Source organism: Buteo buteo, chromosome 21 (assembly GCF_964188355.1).
Source record: "Buteo buteo chromosome 21, bButBut1.hap1.1, whole genome shotgun sequence".
In the NCBI taxonomy this organism is placed as follows: Eukaryota; Metazoa; Chordata; class Aves; order Accipitriformes; family Accipitridae; genus Buteo; species Buteo buteo.
In genome coordinates, this window is record NC_134191.1 from 25,787,734 (window position 1) to 25,815,414 (window position 27,681).

General features: G+C 41.1%; 1 protein-coding gene across 3 annotated transcripts in view; it reads right to left on the reverse strand.

Annotated features, from left to right (window-relative positions):
- The window catches only part of BICD2 (BICD cargo adaptor 2), a 98,407-nt gene that overhangs the window by 25,011 nt on the left and 45,715 nt on the right, over window positions 1–27,681 (reverse strand). For all 3 annotated transcript variants that reach the window (XM_075053609.1, XM_075053608.1, XM_075053606.1), the window contains exon 2: window positions 22,204–22,416. In XM_075053609.1, coding sequence (XP_074909710.1) covers window positions 22,204–22,416 — 213 coding nt within the window. The remainder of the gene's footprint in view (window positions 1–22,203; window positions 22,417–27,681) is intronic.

Consider the following 27,681-nt stretch of genomic DNA (forward strand, 5'->3'; position numbering starts at 1 on the left):
ATTCACACCTATGTTGTCTCACTGGCTGTAAGCAACAGACAAAAGTTTTCCAGATCAGAAGTCAATGCCTGAATCTGTTAACACTTAAACAAGAACGGCCCTTTCACAAGAGAAAGACAGATTCAGATTACTCCAGACGTTCTTATTTGGACATGTATTTGCTGCTGCTTTTCAACAGACCTTTTCTTTATGCCCAGTGCAATAATTTGGAAATATGTTTCAATTAATCCTTTTGGAGAGAGACACTGAATTAAAGCTCAAATGAAATCCAAGATCCCAGGTAGAAAGAAACAGCAACTGTGGATGACTTATAAAATGTTCCCTCCCCTCAGTCCCAAGACTTACGCAAGACCTTAAAGAAGGACTTAAAAAAAACAAAACAACCACCATTATTGTTTCAGGATAGAACAGTAGTAAAAATCAATATATTGGTGTAATATGATCTTTAGATCTTTCATGAATATACACAGACACTTAAATAAATTGAGCTAGCACATATCCAGCTAGGTGAATGGCTTGCTGTACTTAGCTCTTATTTTTTCCAACATTATTTTCCTGCAAGCCCACATCTTTAAACACTTAATTGAAACAAAGTGAAAAACATGTTCTAAAACATTAGCAGAAATATCTTCAGAGATAGGCAAATAGGCAATATAGCTGCCTACAAAAGCAGTATCTGGATATTTTAGCAGCTGTTATCTGTGAAGTGACAGGATGGTTTTCCAAACAGTTCTAAAATCAGCACAAAACAAATGCGAGCTCACGAAAGAGGCAGCCTGTCAATTCAGCTGGTTAGGTTATAGTATCTTATTTCTGTTTTCATCTATCCAGCAGCCTAGCCAAGAAAGCTTCATCCTCTGGTATACAAGCTCAAGATTCCCTTAGTGTTCCCCACTTCTGGTTAGAAAACAGAATGTCAGCAATGACTAAAATATGGTCTCAGTCCTCTTGTGAGTGTGCAGTGGGAATACACAGAAGTAATACAACACAAGTATCAACAGGCACCTACAGAAAGCTAAGAGATAAAGGAAATGTTTGCGGCAGGAGCATATGCCAAGACTTGAATCTGGCACGTTCTGAACACAAAACCAGAATCACCTGCAACTGTTAAGACCAATAAATTTAAATTACAGCTCCCTCACATGTCAGGTAAAGATTAGACTATATAAACTTGTCTGCTTATTTTTAGCAATGAAGAGAAGAGCACTGCTTCCCAGCACACTGAGAAGCTAAACCAAACATTAACTGCTGAAACCAGACACTATAGTACAACAATGCAAATGAAAAGTTGCTACATTCCATATTCCATGCCTGAGCAAGCATTGGCTCTATCTTTGCACAAACCCAGAGCTACAGGGAAAGATGTGCTGTAAGTAGCTGAAGGCTACAGGACGACATGAATTCACATCTTCTCCTTAACAACTGCAATGAAGACAGACCTCTTGCCTTTGGCAGAAAGAGCCTCCAGTCAGATAATTCAAACTGTTTAACAGTTAGGATTGCAAAAGGCTCTTGCATCAAACCGAGTTTCATACAAATTAGGAGATCCTATCTGTAATTTTCCCCATTCCCAAGTAAGTGAAATGCAATGGGAGACGTCCCACAAAGCTACTGGCAAGCTTCTCTCCCCACCATTCAAGGTTGCTTTGCCCCTCTTCTTCCCTGGATGATCTAATCTTTGCAGAGGTCAATGCCTGGAGAAATCATTGGAGCTGGTCTTTTTTGAAGAAAGAACAGTTTCTGTCCAATCCTGCCCATTTAATTCAGAGCAACAGTAAGAGCTCATTATTTAATGTGAAAGTATTGTCATGCTCTGTCTAGCACAAGAAAAATCATTCTATTTCAATGTGTACAGGAAGGCCAGATTTAAAAATAGCTCCCTTGTTTCCTGACCAGGGAAGGAAGATACAACCTAGATTTATTGGCTGTTTAACAAACTGTACATTCAGTTTGCTCTTAGCATTTTCTTGTCAAATAAATGTGCATTCTTGCAAGCTGCAAGGTTAAACTGGGTGCCATGCTATCTCATATAACTGACCAAGTGGCAGGACTTTTTCCTGCAGGAAAGAGAAGCTACTGCATCCTTCCTTCATCAGATTTTTCTATTACCCATACAGAAAGTGGTATTTGTGTATTTTAAGATAGACACACATACACTGCACATGTTCTCACAGGTGGTGTTTTACAGTTCTGCAGTCTATAGAAAAAGTGAGCTGACCTACTGATGAGTTTGAGCCTTTCTGTGACTCTTGCTGCTTCAGGGGCTTAGTGGCTTCTTCCTTCCTCCTCTGCCCTGAGCAACCCCTGAGCACAGGGGGGGAGCTGGAACCCGGGGGCATGCCTGGCTAGGCTCTCAGCTATACACAGTCACACCTCCACCCAAAAAGAATCACACAGCACTTTAAAATATCATTACTACTGCGTGGAGAATTGATGGCCATTGAGTGTTCATCTACCTGACAAAACCCCTCAACTTCTCAACCTAGAGAATATGCCTGCTACGCAGAAGCCTCCCATCCATCCCGCCCAAGAAAAGACTGTGATCTGATTTTGCTTGATCTAAAGGCCACAGACTGCCCTGCTCCTGCTGCTAGAGAGCTTGTCTTCAGCATTTTCACCCTCTCAGCTTTGCCTCAGAAGCGTTCTGCAAGGGGCCCCTCTGAGCAGCACCAGTGCTAGAAATGGCAAGGATTTCCTCAGGACCAGTTTGAATTGCCCATGCCTGCATGTCAAAAACACAACTACTGTCCTTCATCACTGCCAAAAGCCTGCTCCTTAGCACCTACTTTTCTAGTACACCCCAGCATATAAAGTTACATATAATTTGACCCTGAGAATTAAAATAATTGAGAAGAAAACCTCAGGTAGCTGATTCCCTCTGTTTTGGGCACTGCACAGCCTGACCAGAGTTCAGCCTCCAGATCACCAGCCAGAGGCTGATCTTGCAAGCAAAGCTGTGTCACTAGCACAGTTTCCGTTACCTTGAACTCCACCAGCTCATGAGGTCACGGGTCAGTTCAAGTTCCCCGCTGTAGTAAACATGCTCACACCTAATTTTACATGTCATTATCATCATCAAGAGTCAAACCTTAGTTTGCACAAATTTATTACTAATTCTAGGATTAGATTTAATGCTTCATGCAATAAATATTTCTAGATATGATCATTCCCTTGTGTTCTTCATGGGAAGGATTCACAAAAAAGGATGCAGACTCTTTGAAAGACATACAGTGCAGTCAGAAAGGATGGCAACTCACATATATTCTGTTGCTGTGGGGAGAAGAAAATCAGAATCATAGAATCATTTAGGTTGGAAAAGACCGTTAAGGTCATAGAGTCCAACACTACCAACCTAACACTATTGATTATTTTGGTAGACTTGGTAAACATAATCTCTTAGACATTTTATTAATTATCAGCATGAAAATTGGGAAGACTAATCCTTAGACACGTAACTTAGTGCCTTCTTTGGCACTTTTTTGAACGAGGCGCTTGAGCCAATGTTTTTCTGAACATTGCCTTCATACTCACAGATGTCACGCCAGAAGAGCCTACCTCAAAGCTACATCTATCCTAGGTACCAATGGTGAAATTAAGAACTCAAAATATGGACCATAAAGTTTTTCTATGCACAAAAAGAAAACTTCAGGTCAATCACTAGACATTAACACAACTAACAAGTTACATTATTTAGGCTACAAAGACTGGCAGTTGCAAGTTGTGTGTGAAATTCACAGCTGCCCATCTGATTTTAATTGCATTTCCTTTGCACATGTGAGGACTGGGGTCCTATGGCAAAGTATCACATAACTGTGTAATTAAGGACTGGGACATAAAATACTCCAAGAACAGAGCTGAATTAAGATTGCATGAGAAACAAAAAATAATCTTCCCTTAGTTCTCAAGTTACAGGCTCGTAAATATATATATTTTTTTCTATTACAGATAGTAAACAAAACACTAATATTTGAGAGGAAAAAAATTAAAAGTTCAATTAGATCCAACTGTTTACTATAGATCAGCAAAAGGTTTGGAGACCTGAACTTTCACTACTGCAATAAAGATCACCTGTTTGACAAGGCTGTTTGCAATCGCTGGCAATGGGCAAATCCTTCTGGGGTGGAGAGGCAGACCAGCAGCCATGGGTGGCCAGCAGCACCTCCTGATGATGGCCTTCTCTCTCTCTCATCTATCCTCAGATACAGGAGCTACAAGAGCTTCTAATTTATACAATTTTGCCCACTCTGTTCGTAAAATAGAAGAACTATAAAATAATATTAAAACATTTTATTTATTCATGCAAAGGAGAAATGCCACAGTGGCCTGGCTCTGCTTCCTCATTGACAGGAGAAACTGCCTCCAGTCACACCTGCACCTATGTTATCATGTGTGCACACATATTGGTACAGCATAAGATACTCCTTTGTATGAGGAAAGACTCATAAATAAAAACACCTGTAGGTACCATGGCTCACGCAACCTCAAGTTGGGAAAAGAAACAATTTTATTTCCCGTATAACCCGTGTATAAAATTCAGGCTGTATCACAATACACACACATATCCCACACATTGAATGCCGGGAAATGAAAACAAGTCTGGTGGAGACTGACAGCCAGGCACAGCTATACATATAGCTGTTTTCTATATATATATATATATAAGAACATGTAACAACTACCACGCCAAACTTGTGTTTATGACATTTGTTCAGCATTCAGCTATTCTCACTGACATACAACAGTCATTGAGTTTCTCAAATGTAACTATCATAGCTTTTATATTTTGATTCAGTTTATGAGCCACTGACATCCCTCTCTGGCCCAATGCAACAGAAATGGACCATCCTTTGGATACAAATCTTTGTTTTTTCTAATTGTATCCAGCAGCTGTGTCCTCTTCTCCAAACACTGCATGGGAAACTACTAAGAAAACAGTTCTTGTAAGTGACAGAAAAATTAGCGTGCTCTCAGCAGTGTTTTACAACACAAACACATTCAGAAGAAATATTGCAAAAGACAGACCACACAACCAGCAGAGAAAGTCACTGTCTGCATGAGTCAGACTGTATTTTCCAGAATTCATAGCAGGTGTTTTTGGTGTCCTGTTCACACAAGCCCACTGGAGAAAAATAAAGTAGATATGCTAAACTGTAGTTTGAACTCTTCTCCACTGTTTTGTTGCAAGTCATGCTGTGACATGGTCTATCTGCTGAAAAGCTGCTTGACTTTCTAAGCCTTGGTGTGACTGCAGACAGCGGTAAATACAAATAGGGAAGGAAAGAGGAAGGTGGAGCACTGTGGTCACTTAGAAGCAGAAGAAATAGTGTTTTGTTTGTGTGTTTTCAAAAGCAAAGTCAAGCTTTAATCACGTTTCATACAGAAAAAAAATTACGGAGCCAAAAAATCCCGAGAAAGAGAGATGACTCATATCCCAGTCAAAGTCTCCCTTCCCAGGTGCCTCTCTGAAATACCATTTCACTCTGGGAACAGGGGAAAAAACCCAACCAATCAAAAAAACCCACAAAACAACAAAAAAACCCCCAAAATTCCATCAGTGGCAACTGCTGTCAAAAGCAGGCAAGAAGCTCCAACCCCACCAGCGCAGCACTTGTTCCCTAGTGCTCTCACAGAAATCAGAACTACGCTTAGATGCCACTGCAGGCAGCTCTGCCCTCCTAGCACAGCTCAGCAGCATGATACAAGCCTCCCAGATACAGCACCAGGAAACATCTGTGTTAGCACCTTGGGTTGTTCTGCAACTAATGCTAGAAGAACTTACTAAAAAAGCTCCTTACCTCACACCTTTTGAGGTTTTCCTACGCCTGGGCCAGGTGTATGCCCATTTTATGCATCTGAAGCCACTGAGTGAATCTGACCTGATTTCTCTTTCCTAGCAGAAGTTGCATTCTTACTTTTTAATTTTTGGACTAGGAGACAAGATCTGAAGAGCTCTAATTCACATGAGACATGCTCAGTGTTCCCAAGCACAGTCAGGTTGAACTCCATGACAAATATCCTGCAGGGAACAAAAATCAGAGATGGCAGGGAAGAAGAGGTGGGGTATGTGCATCTCACAGCAGATCTATTCTCCTGCAGAAAGTAAGGAAAAAAGCATACTAGCTACTTATCATAATTTATATACAATGGTCCCAATAGCTCTGTAGCATTAATGGAAGACATGAAGCTACACTAAAACTTTGGTAACAAACATGCACAATTGCCTGGTTTTTGGTTGTGGTTGTTTTTTGTTTTGTTTTTAAACTGTCCTCTCATTATCCAAACACCTACCCTTTGACAAAGCACCTTACTATGGATACATGTGTCTCAGGATTTTCTTTAGCTGTGATTAATGCCGGGGTACCACCCTACTAATGTACTCAGCTCAAGATTTACTGGTTTTTTTTTCAAACCATTAAATAAAAAGCTTTGTGAAGCTGTGACATTAAGGATGAGTTTATCACAACACTGGAGAACAAAGAAATGCACTGTCATGGATTTCTTTTCTGCATAATATTACAGAGACCTGACTGAGCTGAGACTCAGTTACCACAGCATATCCTGGAGCCATTTAAATCTCTTGTAACTACTTAATCAGCATGAAGTCTTGCTACAATATGTACGTCCTATTACTTAATGTGTTGCTAACTACCTGTTCAAACATTTGATCCAATCCAGAGTCAAATCCAAAGCACATATTCCAAACCCCTTCTTTGTCACAGGGAGGGTTAACACCTGTGTACATATGGCAATACGCCGCTTATCTTGTTTAAGTACCCTGTATAAGGATCCAGCCCTGCTCTAGTGATGCTCTCCAACTGCAAGCTTACAACCCAGGCGAGGATAAATACACCTCCCCCTGGCCCGGAGGCTTTAGCTGCCCACCCAAATGGGTGGTCTTTGCCCAGTAGTCCACTGGGCACTAAACACAAGGCATCTGGCACTGGTGCAAGCCCACACAGGCAGCAGCAGTGGTGCGATGTCTTCACAGAAACAAACAGATCAGTGGTGTAGAAGAAGCTGGGAGGATTGGAATGAGCCTTGTGATCAAAAGCTGGGGGCACTGGCAAGTCTCTGAGATCAGAGGACAACTTTCTAAATCCAACTGAAATAGCCCATTTTAAAACTGGAGTAAGTCAGTTCCTGTTAATGGTCTCATTTCCAAGTGATCTCATCACCTATAAAACTGAGCCATTTTTGAGCTCCAGGAGCACAAGAGAGGACCCCATTCCGTCTGTGCCTTCCCAGCCACGCTTCTTCTTCGGAGACCTGGGCTTGTCCTCCTGCAGCACCGGGTGGGCCTGGGCTCTGCACCTCAGCTCCAGCTGAGCGTGGGAGTCTGGATGGAAAATGCTGACCCAAACTTAATGACAGTGTTATGAATGGCACTGTGTAACGTTATTATTAGTCTCCCCCTTCCTGCACTGAATTGCTTGCTAAGAGCAGTTAAACTCCAGCTGCTTTTCAAATCTCAAATCTAAATGCTTGGCAGCTTTCCATGTCCTTGACTGCCACAAAGAAAACATTTAACCCTTCCAAGGCCTGCCAATAAACTTTTAGGTAGCTGTCATCTTTTACCTCCAGAGGGGCTGGTGGAGCCAAGCCCAGCTCTAAAAGGGGTCACTGCCACCCAAAGCGTCCCCAAGCAACGACCTGCAGAGATGGGCAGTGCTCAACAGCAGCCTCGCTCACTGCTGCACCCAGCAAAAACTGCCTGCCTGCAGTGTCAGCTAGCAGGTTTTGAAGGGTTTTCTGCGTGCTGTGTTTGTATTTTCAGATGCTAATGAAACAAGCTTGAGGTTGTTTCAACAAACCTCCCTCAAGTTGAAAGGAGGAAGAAAAGAGCTCAGTAACTGAGACAACAGCCCTCTGCATTCAACGACTTGCCCATTGTTGAGAGTGCAGGGATGTCCTTCCCCAGGGGATGGCTGAACTTGGATATACCTCGGGAATATCTGAACTCAAGTTCTGACTGCAGTAATTCTCCCTATGGATGCAAACTAGCACGGGACTGGAAAGACGAAGCACGCTTCCAGGAAAACAAAATGAACAATAAACCAGCTAGACTTACATAAGAAGTATGAAGAGCCTTTGCTGCCTCTTCTGTGGTTTTGTCTACAGCCCACACTTAGGGGAATAAAGTAATACCAAAGATGTATTTCAATTAATAGCCCTAAGTCACACTTAATTAAAAAAAATAATAGCATATTGTGACACCAAACAGTTTTTTATATTTCAGATTGAGACTGCTTATTAAAAGCTAATAACCAAAATCAGTCATCCCTTATATCTGCACTCCTTAAGAGAAAACAGCAATAAAACCTACAAGTGAGATAGTGCTCTGCCTGGAGAAGCTGTGGTGACTCTAAGGAGTTACAGAACAAGAGATCACAAAGCAAACTTTGAAACGGTAATTTGCTGGGATTGATTTCAGATGCCTGAAAGCTCTCAGGGTTTCATTTCCCAACTGAAGCATATAATCCAGACTCCTACAATGCACCAGGTGTCTCAGGAGATTCAAACACACACAATCCACTGAGATAATTTGGTAGCAAACTCATACCAGACCAATTTCCCTATCTAGATATTTGGCCTACATCTCTGGTTTCAGGAAGACACTCTTCCTCTCAAAAGCAACCATGCTGCTGGAATATGGCTCATAACATATCCACAACAGCCCTCATCAAAACAGGGACTTTCTTTGGTGAGGTACCAACTTGATGTCTGCTGGACCTACGTGTTGTGATTCGTCCAGCGAGCTGACCCAACTCTGGCCCCAGATGGGTGCTGAAGGGGCTGATGGGCAGCAGGCAAGCCTGCTGCACCCTGCCAAGCTGGGCAAGTCTTGCAGAGCAGTTGCTGCTGGTGCTCCCAGGTACAGAATAGCCTTGGGACAGAAGCAGTGACAAGCCAGTGACCCTGGTGGAGAAGTGGCAGGGAATCCCTTCTAACACCATCAGACCTTTCCCTGTCATCATGGCAGTCGATGTCCTGAATAGTCTCGCTTGTCCCTAACAAAGCTAAAACAAGTCTAATGTTCTAATGTTTTAGTATTTCCATAAGCCACTTTTTCTAGCCCACTTAAGACTTCTAAATGCTTTTCTCCCTGGTCAAGTTTTTTTTTCATTGTTACTTTTGGTTTTTTTTTTTTATTTTAACATCCTTCTGTTCATCTGTGATAATTATTGACCAAAACCCTCTCACATCAACAATATTAGAGAACTACTCTACGCTGTGGTCTGTGCTTCGTGCCTTCAGTCCAAAACTGCAGTTTTACTCTGCTGTTATGTCCCTTTGCAAATCCATGTTAAGTTTGCCTCATTAGAAATATCCACAAACCACATATTTTCAATAAACGTTAAGTACAAGTTTTTCTTGTTAATTGAAGCCTGTGCTCCTCTGTTACAAGGTCTGTTGGAGGCTCATTTATTTTCTCACTCATATTTCTTACCCTAATATTAAAGGCCTATTTTAAAGTTTCCGTTAATCATTTCCAGCAGTGACATTCTTTCTTGGGCAGATTTAACACTAGCATACTGCAGCAGCAGGCCAGAAGCAAGTTTATGGGACTTCAGCACTAGATACCACAAATCTGTCAGACTTAAAAAAAATTCACAATTAAAATAATATTGACAAAAAGTCAAAGTTAGCACAGCTATGAAAGATTAGAGGTCTCCCACTGACTTAATTTGGCTGTAACTAATTTATATGTAAAGCATGAGATGAAAGCTTTGGCTAAATTTATACTCCCAGCATTAGTGGCCTATTTTCACAAGGTGCCACACCTCCTGGGTGGATGGAAAGTGCTTAGTTTACACTACCCAATCCTACTGAGATACAATCATCTCAAAACCACTGGCTTAGAGCTCCAACACTACTTCAAACATTTTCTTAATGAACTAAATCCCAAAGGAGTTATCTATCTAAATTAATGATACCTCTGATACCACTTTATAAGTAGCAGAGGTGTATGAAAGATTTTGCTTACATTTAGATTATGAAGTGGTACTTCTTTATAGAAAATGCCATGGAATAAAGGAAAATGCTGTAATATTAAACAATATCATATGGAAGCCTTACTGAGGCCGGATTTGGAGAAAAAAAAAAAACAAAAAGAAAAAACCCAAACAGGTATTTTCCCTTTACAGGCATAGTACTCTTTCTGGAGTACAGCATAGGTGAAGAAGATGCCTGGCAGCTCCAAAGGATGAGAGGTACATGGAGCAAGTCTTGAAGTGACGCCCATCCCCAGTCCAATTCATGGCCAGGTCCACCCATGCGTTTGGAAGCAGCAGCCTTCCCTCTGCTGCCTGGGGCAGTCAGAAACACTCAAGCACTCATCAGCTGTAGGAAACCACACAACTGATGGATACAGTAAGCTCTATACTGTGATTCTGGATAAAACCCATCATCTTAACTCTTCCTCCTGAGCAGGATCTGCTAATGGCATAGTCCTACCAGTCTTCACTCACAAACAGGCCAACTTCAGCCAGGGTCTTCATCTGTTTGGCGGCAGGAACAGCACCTCACAGAAGCACAGTCAGGCTCCAGCACGGCTCATGCTGCCAAAACGGGATCACTCAGTATTTCCAATTCAAAGTTGTTGTTTTCTAATCTAGCAGCAACATTTTCTAGTAACGCTTCACACACAACACACCACTTGCACACAGACTGCACAAACTCCAAGTGTGTCTAGGGCAAATTTTTTTAAATGAAGTTGCTGCATGTAACTTGCATTAAACTAGAGGCAGAACCTCTAGTGAGGGAAAAGGATCAAGTGAAGAGGGACAGAAAGCAGAGTAGAGGGAGATCAGCATGGGCATAACCATAACCCCAGCTGCTGCTGTATCACAGCCTGCATTTATTTTCCAACAGACAAACTGTAGGTTACAACAGGAGCAGCTCGGATTTTCTTTCAGCAGTCTTGTTTACCACTTAGCAGGACAGACTTTAATAACTCTCTGATGACTTAATACAATTACTTCATATATATTATGACTAAAAGATGAAATCTGCTTCCCTTTTCACAGTTGTACTTCAGACAGTGTGTTACATCTAGCTTGTGTTCCACAGAAATAAACAGATGTGGGGACACAGCAATTGGATCTTCATCAAACAATGACTAAATGCTGTTTCCAGAGATTTCCTTTGTCTCACAACTGTTATCTTACAGCTACAAGAGGCTTTGAAAAGCCAAAAACACCAGAGGGTCAGTTGTTCTGAATGTATTTATGCCACAGCAGCCTGCCTCTTCCTTGCAGGACACACTTTGGAGGGAGCAGCCAAGTTCTGTGCACAGAATACAGTACACTGAAGTTGTGTACCAGTAATTAGCAAGATACTGTTTTGTCCACTCCCACTCAAAGTGCATGCTCTGTGCCAGTTATGAGGCCACTGACCTATATTTCCATAGAGCAAGGGGGAAAAAAAAAAAAAAAAAGAAATCAATCTTTGGCAATATGAGAGTAACACACTGCCCTCTTTCTATAAAAAAAAGATTATTTTCCTAAGAACTGTTTTGATAAATCACACAAATTATACTGTATAAAAATCTACGTGTAGGCAAAACTGGCAGCAGGAAAACAGAAGAGTCCCTCTGTCATGAAAAAAGCTATGTTCATTGACCCCATGCTAGTTTTTCTTCCCACAAGAGCTTTTGTCCAAGTTCCTCTGAACTTGAATGGCAGAGACATTGTGAAGATCGAACAGCTGTTAGAATAACCATAAGAACATACACCACCATCATTAAGACACAAAAAGGGCAAGTCTCCATTCTAGATTCTGCATTTTAGGGCAAAATACCATGACAGAAGAAGTGGTGGCATCCAATTCTTGGAAGCAGTTGTCAGTGCCTGTGCTGACATGACCATCTATATTGCTAGTTAGCCATAAACTGTCCCAACAAACATCACTCCTAGAGCTGCTGACTATTTTCACATTGGCCACGCAACTGTAACACCGTGAACTTCCGTAGATATTCTCAAAAAACAGATCCAAACAAGTTATTTATCAGGTTGAAATCAGTCATCTTTTCAATCTCTGCAGAAATGGAGAGTCAGGATAACCCAGGTAAGAAACACCAAGGATACCTCTCTGGCTTCCTGACCTAAGCTACCCCACGCAGAAGCAGCTTGGATTTCACTGCACGCAATACCTGGTTATTATGTTCATTATGTCCCCTTCAGTACTGGCTACATCAGGAACAGCTCAGACTAGTGCCAGTCTGACATACTGAGGACAAGTAGTTTTGGTGCAGGGAAATACCAACTACCCTGGGGTTCTCTCCTCTGCTCAACTTTTAGAGCAGCAGACACCTCCCTCTGGGCAATCAAATGCTAAAAAGTAGCAGGGGTTAATGAGTTAGGTACGCTCACTAGTGAAATAAAGGGAGAGAATACTAAGCAATGTCAATTAAAAAAATCTGGACCCCCTTCATCTGCAGATAAGCCAGTAGGCATTTATGGGGAGCTGGGGAGGGAGACATGATACATTACCACCCCAAGCTTATTTCACTTAAAAAAAAAAAAAAAAAGGAATGGATTTTGATACAGTCACAAGGGTGGCAACAGCACAGCAATGTTATTTCTGATACTAGAAGCACATTGCCTAGCTAGCTCTTTGTGCTTCTGCCTGAGCAATGTTTTGTCACAAGCCACATTCTTAAAACCTACTGTATGTGACTTGAAAATAAATCTCAGGGTGCAATTCTGAGTCCATCAGCACAGAACTACTAGGTGAAACATAGGAATTCTTTTCCCAAGCACATTACAGTACTGCTCCAAGGCATAGTGTACTACACACTCTTTCCTATTTTCAAAAAATGCCAATCTGACCCAAACAAATCTTGCTTGGATAGATTGCCAAGGGTCAACTGCTTTAATGGAAGCAGTGCCAAGCACAGGCGAAACAAAGCAATCTCCCTGCTTCTGCATCCTAAAATCACACTACCAGCCAAGCGGAAGTTTTCATTTTCACTCGGTGTGGGGGTGGGAAGGAGAACAAACCTCTTCTAATTAACAGTTTGCAAAGTAAATTCAAGCCATTGTTTCACTGATTAGAGCATTTCTACCTACTCATTCAATTTTCAATTGTGCATATTGATTTTACATCTATTAAAAGATCACAGCTGCAGACAAGAGACTTTCTCCCTCCACAGCTCATGCTAGCCAGAAACCCTGGGCAGACTAAAGGTTGAAATTAAGGTTGCGAGGAGCTGTGACTAAAGAGAAAGACTCATCCTGCTATTACTGCAGCACCAATAGGCACCCAGCAATTTAATTATAACAGAACAATGAAAAGATCCCCCAGCAAGTGTGCTACCAGCTTAATTTCTGAACAATAGAGCATGGTGGAATCTGAACTGCTAATTGAAACTTTGAGAATCATATTTAGAGTTTTATGTCAGAAGAACAAGAATATTTCTTTAAAAATCTGAAAATACAGTGTTCAAATGGTGACTTTCAATACCCTCGTTTTCAGTGTGAATTCATTTTTGGACACTGCATTTCTAGGTGGCAGCCATTATAGCAAGAGAAACACTGTTGTTAACATCTTTCGTCTCAATATATCAGTGCAAAATGACAATAGAGAAATCATGAGCAGATGCCTCCTTGAATGTGCAAAGCACATCAACTGAATTTCCATGACAATTCACCTTCTTTGGAATGGATTTTTATTATGTTTCAAATGGATACAAACGACACGCAGTACTTCCTCTTTGTAAAAATACTCAGCTCTCATAATTCTAAAAAACAAAAAAAAAAAAACAAAAAACAAAAAACAAAAAAAACAAAAAAAAAAAACAACAAAAAAAAAAGGAAGCTACCGGTATAAAAATCAACTTCAATGAAAATAAAAAGGTGGGAAGAAAACAGCTGCCATCTGCAGCCATCTGCAATGTGCTGAGCCAGCACGCAGCAGCACACCATCATACTGTTATCACCTTCTCTGAACTTCCTGCACTGGACAAGACAGATATTTTTTTTTAAAAAAAACAAAAAAAAACAAAACCCCCCAAACCCAAACAAACAAAAAAAACCCCAACAACAACAGAAAACTATTCACACTGTGACCCTTCTAATTCTTTCAACACATTACAGGACAAGAAATCCAGTCCTGCACACTAAATGCAATAGGCTTAGTGCCTTCAAGAAACAGGCTCGTCACTGCTTTGCTTTTAAAAACAGAGCTTTACCAATCCACAAACAGTCACTTTTACATTTGGAGCATGTTTAGCAGCTGATTTCCAGCCACATTGCTCACTTCAAATATAACTCTTTCAATGTATTTTAGCATTATTTAAATATGCTTCTTTATGTGCAGTTCAAAAAACCAGCAATGAATCAAGGAATATCTTCTATACGCTGCTGTGAGGTATTATTTAAGTGTTACACCTGGGCCCAGAAGGGACCTAAAAATCCATCAGCTCTGCAAGAGCCTTTGTGCTCAGCGGCTTTTCCATTAAAAGTTAAGGGTTGCCACGGGAGCCTTGAACAAGGAGAAATGGCGGAGAACCATCTTTATCCCCAGAGCATTACACTGAAAGCCGTGTCACACTGCTGCCTTTACTCCCAAATTCAGTGCTGATCAACACATTGATTTCTATGAGCTTTCAGGGCGAAAAAGACAACGTGCAAATGCACCTACCTCCTGCAGCCTTTCCCATACAACGTATGGGAATGGCAGTAAGGGATGTGCAGTATCAACCCTGCAGCCTCTCCTGCGGTCTGGACAATCACAACATGACCGAGCACAGTGACCCTCAGAAGGTCACACTTTGTAACTCACCAGGCAGAGCAGGGAAAAAGCTGTGATTTTTAATATTTTTTTTTTTCAAAACCAAAATATCTTTTTCTCCACTATTCACTAGCCTGCAAAATCTGGCTTTATAAAAGTTTATGCAAAGCACTCAGCTCTCTTACACAATTCTGCTTGCTTATATTTTTTTTCCTCAGCAACTTGACTGTATAACTGGTCCACCTGCCTCCACATCCACCTTTCCTGCTCTGGCTAACTCTGGATTGCACTGGTACTTATACCAGCACTCAGGCAGCTTCATCTGGTACACAAGGCTGAAGCAGAAAGCCACCCACCAAGCCTTGCTACATAGGCTTTCTAGCAAAGCTCACCATAATCTGCAACACAGAGATGACTTTTTTTTGTTTTAGCTCCTTAAACAAAAGGAGCTCACTCCTTGCTCTTTGTCAACATCCCACCCCACCCCTCTGTTTTCTTTCCGGTTTCTTTCATGACCATGTCGAGTTTTCCTTTCAACTCATTCTGCCTCCATGGGGTCTCAATATCTGTACCTCCTAGAGGCCAGGTTTCTAGAAAAGCCTTTATTTACAGCCTTCCTTCAGTGCAACCAAAACTCTTACACTGCCAAAACTCCAAGCTCCATTGCTCCACAGCAACCAATTCTTCCATCAACTTTCAGAGCTTTTCAGCCTCCTTCACACCAATTAATCCAAATATTACCACTAAAGTCATCTTCCTTCCCCTTGCTCCAAGTCATATACCCCATGAAAAACATGCCTTTTTTCCGCTTTCTGCATTTGACACCATTTTAATGCCATTCACATCTCTGACCTCTTTTTCCATTTTTCACAATTCTGCTTCCAAAAGCTGCAAATCCTCCTCTGCTACTGCCCTTTCTGCTTTAAAAGAACTCCTCTAGAGATCAAGTAATTTTTTCTTCCTTTCTCCTCCAAGATTCTTATCATGAAAGACAATAAATCTTTCAGCACTTTCCCTTCCCTAAGCTGTTCACCTATATATGCAGCATTACAGATTAGACACTATTCAGAATAGGGAAGGTGGTTTACTCTACACCATGCAAGTGTGTACAGAAGATAAGTGTTCTACAAACATATTTTGCTGTATGATTAACATTACCTCAGGCTTCTTTGACCTTTGCAGTGTATGCAGAAATATTACAGCAATAACATTAAGAATTTCATATGATTTCACTGCATCAAAAATGTATCCCCCCCCTTCCTCCATTTATTTAGAAAGGAAGAAAGAGCCTTCTTGATTTGATACAGAAATACAGGTCAGACTACATGAACCAGAGGACTTCTAGAATACATTGTAATAAACTACTTGAACACATTTTTGGCCACTTGCCAGTAGTGCACAGCCTAATTTAGAGGACAATAAAATGTTGTTTCCGCTTATTCTCTGCTATAATAAAACCCATGCCTTCTTTAAGCACGGCTCCTGATACAGCTTTTAGGAAACTCAGAACACGAAGGCTTTCCTTCCTTGGCTGCAGGGGAGATCTGTTGTACATTTTCCTGTATGGGTTACCAATGTGTTCAAGAGGGAGAAACAGAAAGCAACAAAGGACTACTCAGCATCTTGGCTATAAGTTCTAATGGGAAAGAGAAGTGTAATCATAACTTCAGGAATACTCTTCCTTTACTGACTATGTTAAGGAAACCTGGAGAACTTCAGCAGTCAGATTACTGGGTATTTATAGAAGAATTGTCAGCCATCATTGCTCTGAGCAGATAGGGTCACATCTACCAAACAACTTGATGGCCTACCATGGTGAAAACACTGGCTCCGAAAAATAAATGCTAGCAATTAGAACAGTCAAATATTGTGAACAGACTGTGTCCTCGGCTTCCCAGAAATGTCTCTTCCACCTCTGTTCACACGTTTTAACTGTGATACAAGCACCTGTAATATTGCTATGTCCAAGGATATGGATAGACAACTGCAAGCAATTGCATTACTGCATGTCTAAGGCACTCATGGTCGAAGTGGCCTGAATAATACAGCACGTCTTATGTTTCCAGCAACTGAAGATCAGCTTCACTTGAAGCTGTTCTAATCAGAGTGCTGGCAATTTTCTGCATGTCCTTCCGTAAAGGATTCAGCTACCCACAACCAGAGACCAAGTTCTAGGTCTTCGCTGAAGAATAAAGATGTCAGGGCTGGTTGGTTATGTTTTTAGGTTTACTCTGAGAGTATGGGTGAGCTTCTTGAGCCATGAACTTGGTTAAGGAAATTATTTTCAGGATTTGACTAGAGCATGAGGGTTGTTAGAGTCACTTGAGGCTCTGGAAAAACAAACTCATGACCAATTCCTCCAATGTGAGGCAAAGGAATAGGATGGAGAGGTAAAACTGACAGATCTTTATAGAGGTCTACATGCTGGGTATGCCTTTTCTCTAGGGTTAAAAACAAACAAACCAACCCCCCAGGACAAACAATTGTGTGTCTGTGTTCGACACAGACCTGAAAATCCCAGCATTATCAACAGGAAAAGAGGGAGAGCGTCCCCTGAAAAGAGGGAGAGCGTCCCCTGAAAAGAGGGAGAGCGTCCCCTGAAAAGAGGGAGAGCGTCCCCTGAAAAGAGGGAGAGCGTCCCCTGAAAAGAGGGAGAGCGTCCCCTGAAAAGAGGGAGAGCGTCCCCTGAAAAGAGGGAGAGCGTCCCCTGAAAAGAGGGAGAGCGTCCCCTGTGCGTAGCAGGGCCAGGTAACTGTATGGTGTTCATTATCATTCAGATTGACACATAGTTTCTTGATAAAGCCTATTAGATGATAATGCAGAACAAGAAAGTTTCTTCAGAACAAATCTCAGAAAAAGAGCTTTTATTTTACAGCCTTGGAGGAATAAAATTACTCATATGTTTCTGATCACTTGTGGGCTTTTAAAAACATGCTATTTAGTATGTATTATATTGTACCATGTCATATCAGTTATTTCTTTTAACGTATAAAAGCACACACATTAAAATATATTCCCTTCTTTAGTTTACATAATCTGAACACCTTTTACTTTCCTGGGAAAGAATCACTCATTTATTTTTCATCTTCTCTGTACTGGGCATGTCTACCTCATGGCTTCACAACCATGAAATCTGTTTTGGTGCCACTAAAACACAGGAGAGATGAAAGAAGATTAAAAAGGAATAGCAATTAGCAATTACTCAGGAGCAATTACTCCTTCCAGTGACTCTTCCAGGACACAGCAGCTGCTGAGCTAGCTAATGACAGCAGTAAAACTCATAATTGGTAACCACCCTGTCAGCCTGTCTCAACAGGCCAAAGTTAGATAATTCAACAGAAAGCGTCGAAACCACTTATGTCTGCTACAGCAACTCCAGGTGTACTGGATGTCACTCCTCCTTGCAAAAACAACTCACTCATTGCTTCCGTGCAAGTGTCCTGAGAAGACACGAAAGAAATGATGGCATCTTAAACGCACAGTCTTCAATGCACTTCCAACCGATGTGGGTCAACATCTGGTTTCAACCTACCACCACCGCTACTGCCAGCAGCATCTCAAGAGGAGCTGTTGCCTGATGCACTTAACCATTCATTCTCCTTCTGCCACTACTAAGGACATAACAGATTTTTTCAAAAAAAAAACCCAAACCCCAGCAACAGTAAAACTCTGTATCCCATCAGAGAGCTACAAAACAGAGGAAAAAATTTTTGCAGCCAGCCCTGACAAGCAAATCTCTCTTAAAAATAAAGCAGAGATTCAGCCTCAGTTGATGTCGTGCTTTAAACCCAGCGGCAACTAAGCACCGTGCAGCCGCTCACTCGCTCCCCCCACACAGTGGGAGTGAGGAGAGAATTGGAAAAAAAAAAACAAACCCAACAAAAAACCCCAATGTAAAACTCATGGGTTGAGATACAGCCAGTTTAACAGGACAGAAAGGAAGATATCACAGTGATGATAACAACGATGATGATAATAACAGTAGTAGTAATAATAATGACAATAATAATAACAAAAGAATTGGAATATACAAAACAAGTGATGCACAATGCAATTGCTCATCACTTGCTGACCGACGCCCAGTTACTTGCTGGGCAGCAATCTGCATCCCCGGCTGACTACCTCCCAGTTTATATACTGGGCATGACATCACATGGTATGGAATATCCCATTGGCCAGTTTGGGTCAGCTGCCCTGGCTGTGTCCCCTCCCAACTTCTTGTGCCCCTCCAGCCTTCTTGCTGGCTGGGCATGCGAAGCTGAAAAATCCTTGACTTGGTATAAACACTACTTGGCAACAACAGAAAACATCAGTGGGTTATCAACATTATTCTTGTACTGAATCAAAAACATAACACTGTACCAGCTACTAGGAAGAAAATTAACTCTATCCCAGTTGAAACCAGAACAGTTGATTTCCTGGATTGTTTGTTCTGGTGGTTTGTTTTTTTGTTTTTTGTTTTTTTCTTTTAAACTTCCTTTTAGTTTTGACAGGAGGAGCCCATGTGCCTGGCCAGAGGACACACAGTCAAGCATTTTCCACATCCTTCCTCTTATCTGGATTAAATCCAGAATGATTGCAATGGAAGTAAAGTTTCCTGTTCCGCCAGACATCTTGCTAGTCACTTCTCTCGATAGGCAATAATACAGGACTTCCAAAATACACACTATAAAGACTAGATCTGCCTACAAACATTCTCTACAACAAGATGGATAAGAGCCACAGTAGTTTTTCTTTCATTGGCAGTCAGAAAAAAATGAAGGAAGGAATTTCCACTATGTCTCTGTGGTATAAAACAGTAGATCATACTCCACCTTCATCCCCAACACTTTCAGACTACAGCAGCATTCTTCAGCACTGCATATCAACATAAAACTTGGGCTAGTATCAACATAAAACTTTCACCATGAGACAAGCCAAATTTAATAATGGCAACAGAGACTGGGGAAAACCACACTGCTCATCTTGCTCACTAGCTTACAATGGCTACAACACATTTTCCTTGATTTGCCTCACACAACATTTTCAAATTAAATTTGCTATTAGATCTACAAGTCATCACAGGAGGCCCATGCTCATCCTCCTGTTTCCACCTACCTGGACAGCAATTGTGAAATAACAACTATTTGATGTTCTGCCACTTTCTGATGCATTATACGAGAGAAAAGCCAAGTCCCTCAAGATGGTCATGTTGGACTTGTTTTTTTGTGGGCCAGGAGAAGGCTGATACCTCTGTTCACACACCTTGCCTCACTGTTTCCTACCAGCAATTATAAGGCAATTCAAACCAAAATGCAATACACAAATAGGCACCTTCAGAGGAAAAGAATCCCAAGCTACACATGGTCAATTGGCTCAGATGTTTTCATTTTAACACTAAAGCTTTCATGCCATTTCTTTTTTTCCTCCTCACCTCTTCACCCCACCACAGTTTACCAGCAGAAGAAACAGCTAGGCTAAAAAACGCCAAGGAAAGAATGCATGTACTGAGATGACACAAAGCGACAGGCAGAGAAACCCCTAACTCCAAGATTCCAGTTATTTATCACATTAGGGTTTGATTTTTATTTTTAACTGAGTTCAGTTTCCATTCAAAGTTCAAAATCAGACACATCCAGTTAATTATTGTCAGCCTTTATTTCTAGTCAAGTAACTAAATGCATCTTCCCCTGTTCAGTAGAAGACAGCTTAAAAAAAAGAATTAAAAAAAAAGAAAATCTTTACAAGAAACTTGACATCACTCACTTCCCCTCTTCCTGCACTCTTCAGTTCTCACTGGGGTCCATCTCACACAAGGGTGCTGTGCAAAAGGGCACATGGATGAGGTGGAAGGACAAAACACAAGAAAAAAAACTCACCCTAAAACCCTGCAAACTGACAGCTCATCCAAGGGTTGTATAAACCAAATGCAGCTCCAAGCAAAGGTGGCTGAAACATGGCAGTATCTAAAAGGAAAAACTGCCTTCCGCTGCTGTGACACAGGGAGCTGGACTGAAATCTGCCAATCAGCATGCTTTTGAGCCGCATTTGGAATCCGTTATGGACACAATGCTGCCTCTAGGGTGCAGAGCTTTTCTTTTAAGCTGTTCTTAAAGGTTAGGAAATAAAGAGTTGTGTGTGTGCTTGCAGGGACTGGTTCCTTGCCTAAGCAGAGCACATGGCCTGATTCCAGCTCTGTTATGCCACAGAGGAAATTAAAGGAGAGCTTGACTGGCCTTTTTGATCACCTGTGACAGTTTGCCCCACAAATCTCCTTCTCTGTTACACCCCTAAGAGAGATACTGTTGAACTCCCACATCTCCACAGAAGCAACCCACATTTCCTCATTAATTTTACCACCAAATATTATCCACATATTTGTTACTATGTCCTAAAGAAATTAAATGAGACACTTCTGATTTTCAGCTGTGGTTGTGTAGAATATGTTGAGTTTAAGACATGGGCTCTTAGATAACCTTCTCTCCTGGCAGGAGAGGCCAGTCGAATACCTCAGGGTTAGATGAGACTAGTACCCAGCATTTCAAAGGAAGGTGCAGGAAAGCTCACGAGTAATAATTTCTGACTGTTTACCACATCCATCTGTAGTTTACAGTCTTTGTAACTTTTACCCAGTCTAACTTTAAGCAATGGTTTGAGCTCTCAAAACAATCTTTTCTGCATCAGTGCCACAGAGACTCCTGCTGAGCTACAGATTTCGTAAGTAATTAAACTTTTAAAGTCAATTTCTCAGTGATTATTTCCCCTCAGAAATAGGCAGTTTCAATACTAAAACAATAAAAGGTCAAAGTACTTTGAGGTAGTAAGTTAAGCAACCTATGAAAAAGTAAAAGCCATTACTTTCATGAGAGAAAACACAAGACTATAAACTTTACTATTACTCCTTTTATGCAATTCAGTGTTTTGTTATGCTCCCACATCCTTAAAAGTTAGGGTGGAAAAAACAATAAAAGGGGGAGAGTTCTGCCCCAAATATTTTGCAGCAAGAAAATCTGTATTGGGTGTGAGGCAGAAAAAGTACATCCGAAGCATCTCTGTGCTTGGACTAAACAGATTCCTCTGTTTTTTAAGGCAGCAGTTCTCGGACTGAGGGAATTGATGTGCAGTACCCACAGCACCAGCATGACCCAGGCACGTAGTCACGTGTCTGTCCAATCACCTGGGACACAATACAGTGGTTACTGCAGAACTAGGAGGTATTTGGACAGAGTGAATTTTACTGGGTCAGAACCACTGTGGCCACAACAGGCTGGTTCAGTGGATGGAACCAGAAAGTTGTATTTACTGTACTGTTGAATTACAGCTTCAGCTGGATGTAACACTGCTGAAGTCCCAGAGAGACAACCCAACTTAGCAGCTGCCAGTATAAAGCAGATACCGATCAGCTCAAGAATATTCCTTATTTTGGTTACACAGAACAAGAAAACATAGCCACAATACAAGCTGTGGTGCGCACTGCACACCTTCACTCACCTCTTTCAGTTCCTGTGCAACAGAATTAAGGCGTTCATTTTCAGACTGAGTGTTGGCAAGGACATTTCTGAGCTGCTTCAATTCTGTCTGCAACTCCATAACCTTCTTCATGTAGTACTCTTCCTTGGTAGCCGATTCCTGAATCAAGGTCTCCTCTCTGCTCTCTCCATCTGCTGCTACTTTCTTGTGGTTGGTATGGGCCTGCCCAAAAGCCTAAGACAAACAGAAAACAAATCTTTTATTAGTAAACCCAGAATTTTGCATAAGTAACTTCCATTTTTAACAGTTGAAAATATTTACCCTCATATTTCTTTGATGGAAAACAATGTAAACTTTTCTTATACCCTCCTCTTCTGGGATCAGACCTTTAAATGCTATCAAGTGGCCAACACAGGGCTCTTGAAAGTAACACACAGCACCCAAACAGTGTTTTGCAATGCACAGGATACTTAGGTAGAACCTCATACAAACCCTTGTGGGAGGGAACAACAATGTATTGACTTGAGTTTGCTGTTAAAAAAAAGACTTTGGTTTTCAACAAGATGACTGCAAGATGACCAGACACTTCTGCATGGGCATATTCTCTATAGTTGGGTCAGACTCACTTCTGCAAAAACTGAATCACTGAAAACAGTATTAGCAGCCTGTTCCATTTCTTAGGCTGGGAACACACTTACTCTTCCTGATGCAGCTATACCAAAGAAACGTATCACCACCCTCAGCTGGTCATTGCTGGAGATGACTGCCCCCTCAAACCTCCTAACCCACTGCAGCCATAAGCGAGCAAGGTTAGCAGGGCTACTCTGTAACCAGGTTAAGCCAACGTGGGTCATTCTGGCTGAAGTAGGTCAGCAGACACTCACCCAACCAGCTCTGCTGCCTGAGAGACGTCATCTCCAGCAGCGTGCCAGCAAAGGGACTTAGAGGCAGGTCACAGAGGTCTAACCTCTTCAGCATAGCATGCCTCTGTTTAGACCTGACACTCATTTTTTACTTCACCCCACTTCTTTTGGGGGGTTTTCATTTTGCTTGAAACTCTACCAGGTGATGCTTCTAGCAGCAGTGTTCTCCAACACACAAGCAAGCAGCCCATACAGACACGCCAGCTGCTGCATTTAAGAAACCCATCAGTGGCTTTCACTAATAAATGTTATAAAGCAGAGTTTAACATTCTAAGTAGGTGTATATTTGTAACACACTGCCTGGCAGATGGACCAAAGTCAATGAGATTAATGAATGCTATCTTTTAACTGCTGCATGTGCGTGCACCACAATCCAACCCAAGATCTATTTAGAGCTTTCAGGTGCCATAGCATCTTTTGGGATGCCAGTATCCACACAGCAGGTTTTCATAGCCAACATTAATATCAGGCATTAAGCCAGGTCAAGGACAGATCAGCATCTCATAAAACTCCTTGTCTAGTCATGCATTACATTTTCAATTAATCATCTTTTGCTAGCTCTTGAGAAATACACTGTCAGTGCAGAAAAAAAAATCTGCTTTGAAGAGAAGCAGATTTCAGTATTTTGTTACTTCTGTACATTAGACCAGTCACATTAATAGTATAGTAATTACTGAATATACCAGGGCTGAAGCAGATGACTGAATGTGCTAACTCTGCCTACAGTTAAAGACACCCACATATTGCTCTTATCAGACTAAATGTTATTTCAGATAAGCAAGTTAGAGGTAGAGGAGACAAATATCCATTGATGAAATTCTAGCCAGATTCACTGAGATGACCCAAGGGAAATTAAAAAGCGTCAGATTTCAGACAGAAAGTAAAGCACCATCTGTGCAAGTCCTTGTCAAATGAGTTTCAACAAAGCAGCTTAAAAGCCTAGTACCCAAGATCTCCATAAATGTTAAAGGAATAACATAAAACAGGCAAGCTTCTCAAATACACTATCTTTTTTCCCATGAAGAATTATCATCCACCTTTTATAGACCTACATGTATTACAAATCTCTGACAGAGAAAGGGACTCTGGGCATCCATTTGCCCAGTGAAGTAGCACCATTTTCTTGGTAGCGGGATGCCAACGCAGAGCACATTGAAGCTCAGGATACTCAAAGCCACATCTGATCAGCCAGAGAGCAGAGTCCAAGCATGATTCAATCGAGGAACTCAGTAATACCGCTAAGGGAGAAATTTTTGAGAATAATGACTAATTTGCTTAAAACCTTCAATGAAGATGCTAGGCCTTGGGTTTCTTTAAGAACTGAGAAGAGAATGTCATCATTTTGCAAAAGCCACTATTGACAGGGAGTATTTGAACACAGAAACTGGCATAGCAGATGAGACTGGGCTTTTTTTAATCCAATATCCTTTCTTCTACAGAGGCTAATGCCAGACGCTTCAGAGAAAGGTGCAAGAAACCCCATTATCTCCTAGAGTTGGGGATTGCCTTAAACCTTGAAGCAGAATGCTTAATGTAAATTTGGAAAAGCTATTATCATGTAAAATATCCCCTTATTTTTCATGGTTGTATGCATTTTTGGCCTCAAAATCCTACAGCAATAAATTCTGTATTTTAAATCATATTCTTACATGACAGTTTTTTGTCAGTTTACAAGTTTCCCACATTTTCATAAAAGAGAACATATTTTTCTGCAGAGACTTGAAGGTGTGTTGTTATTCCATGATCCCCTGTCAATCATTCATTGTTTTTAAAGACTTCCATCACACCCTTCTATTCCCTGGTGAAGGTGAGGTGAAGTTCAGTAAGTTATCACCACTTTTATGTTTGAGAGGTTTTTTCACGCCCTAAGACAGTCAGACTCCCTTTTTAGAAACTGCCTTTTATTATGGCTTGTCCCAAATGGCAAGACTAACCCAACCAAACAGGAACCACAGATGTCAGCTAACATATACCAACTGCGGAAACAAGCTCATGGATCAGCCCTACCAAAGGATGCTGCTATTCTTTGTAAGCTGCAGTTATTTCTGCACAGCAAGGCTGTTATTTGCTCTCAACCAGCATGCTTGTAAACTTTCAGGAGAAACCCTACCATTAGCTTGATGGTATTACTGTCTGGGGTCAGGAAGCTGGGTACACAACCATGAGTCAATGAACTCTGACCACTACACAGAACACAAGGAACCTTCTTAACAGACATGCTCATCAGGACAGGCAGCCTGGAACAATTCCATCTGGGTGGATTTATAAGGGAACACTTAAAAAGCCCCTCCATTCTAACCAAGCTTCATTATCTCTCTTGTACAAACTTAGAAATGACCTCATACATTCATGTTACAAGACACTTCCATAATTGCAACGGCCTGCGCAGAACAGGAAATTTAACTTTAACAAAATTGTGCAAAATTACAGGGCAATGCAATTATCTTCCATGGCTACAGCCCAGGCCTGTTTTAAATGAAGCTATTAAAAGGAAAACTGACGTTTTACTGATATGCATGAAACCCATAAACCTTCACATACCCAGAAATCCAGCATCTACCCATCTACTTTTGTTTTAACGTTATATAAAACACAGAAATAGAAGTCAAAATTACTCTGCTCTTCCTCCTCTTCTAAAACCTCTATTTATTATCTACTAAGGTACCAAAATAGGGAAGTAAACTGTTCACAGTTATATCAGAATGATACTCTTTGGATTATAGTCTCTTCATGAAATAAATGAGTTTCTGACAACCCATTTGCACAGACCTTGCTGGACACAAGGGCTGCAAAGCATCACGTTCTGCTGAACAGCTGCCTCAAGGAATTACAAGACACTAACATTAGGCAACTATCAAAGTTCCCTTCTTCCAGATTTCCAAAGGTCATGACAAAAGCAAAATCAAAGAGTTTATGAACCAAAATGCTATCTTGCCATTTGCCTAGCTAGATGCACTCTTTGGTACATCGGAAAACACTTTACACTGCTGGACAAAGGTACAATTAGCTTCCATCTATCTCTTCAGAAAGCTGCATGAGAGACAGATCAAAAGCCCTCCTTTGATTTTAACACTGTCTGAATATAACCAAAACCAACCTCCACCCCAAACACACACAGTCTCAAATTCTGTATAGCCATTTATTTCTGGACCAAATGAACATGAAACACTTCCCAGCCAGGGTGCTCACAGTTATGTGGTGCGAGGGTAGCACACCCCGCAAGGCAGCAAGGAGCACATGCTGACCCCTGAGAAATGCACCAAATTATTTGGATGCTAACTATTGGTTATTGCTAATAACCTGCTGCTGAAGCTGCTGCAAAGCTGCTGACCATCTGAAACCCTGAAAAGTTTTCTCTTGTCAAGCTGCCATCCCTACCAGCCATACCAGTACATGTGGTCCTTCAGCCCTCCTCCCCCAAATATGCTAAGGAATGCAGCCCAAAGGCTAATTATGGCACCCCTGAAGCCAATGGAAAGTTTACCATAATGAGCTGATGAAGTTTACCAAAATAAGTATCATCAACCAAAATGCTATTAAATCAACTTTCATGTTTGCAGCATTACTTACATCAGCAGACTCAAAGCAATTAGAAAATACATGCTGTCATATTCTTAAATAGTGCAGAAACTCTAATTGCTAAAAATCAAGGAGGTTTCTACAAATTTAATCTTCAACTGATTATGTCTCAAATCTCAAGAATTCAAAACTCTCCACAGTAATTACGAATGGGAAAAGGAATTTGGACAGCAAACAGATGAGGCAGACTCATCCAATAACTGAGATGTTATATAAAATGGCCAAAACCAGCTCACTTCAAATGAAGCCCTGGATCAAACAGCATTTAAACTGGGTTTAAAGTATCAATTTCCAAAAGACAGACTCAGTAAAAGGTGAAGTTTCCTCTAGGTTTGATGATTACACAGATTTGTCTGTGTATTTTGCAGGAGGAATCTGATCTCAATCATCTTACAGATGAGCAGACAGTTTTTGCATGAAACCCATCACACTGAAAAAGACTTTCATATAAAACTCCAAGCTTTCAGAAGAAAGTATTCCTGATTCCTTGAAGATGAGCATATTTGTTAAGGTATCAAGTACTTCTTAACAAGTGTTAAGATTTTAAACCTAACCTTTTTCAGAAAGTTTCATCATGTGCAGATGTTCACTGATCACATGAAGTGGGAAGAATGTCAAACACACTTCTTGGAGAGTTTCAAATGCTGTGCTACTCTCAGAATAGCTGCTGTGATATGGGAGATGCAAAAATTGATCTCAGTCATGCTCAGAAGCAAGACTCTAGGCCTTGTGGAAATTCAGAACAGTGTTGCTTTGTTTGCCTCTTTCTTTGATCTGTCACTCTGGACCTCTACTTAGCCAGAAGCAGGTCCTAGAAATAATGAAACTCACCCAAGGTATGCTGGTTATGCTTCTGTATCTTCTGGGACTTCTTGAACTAGACTGTTGAAAACAAGAGGTTCATGGACTACCTGGAGCCTGGTCAGTTTAGCATAGCACAAAGGACTAGGATGCCACTATTTAAAAAAAAAAAAAAAAAAAAAAAAAAAAAAAAAAA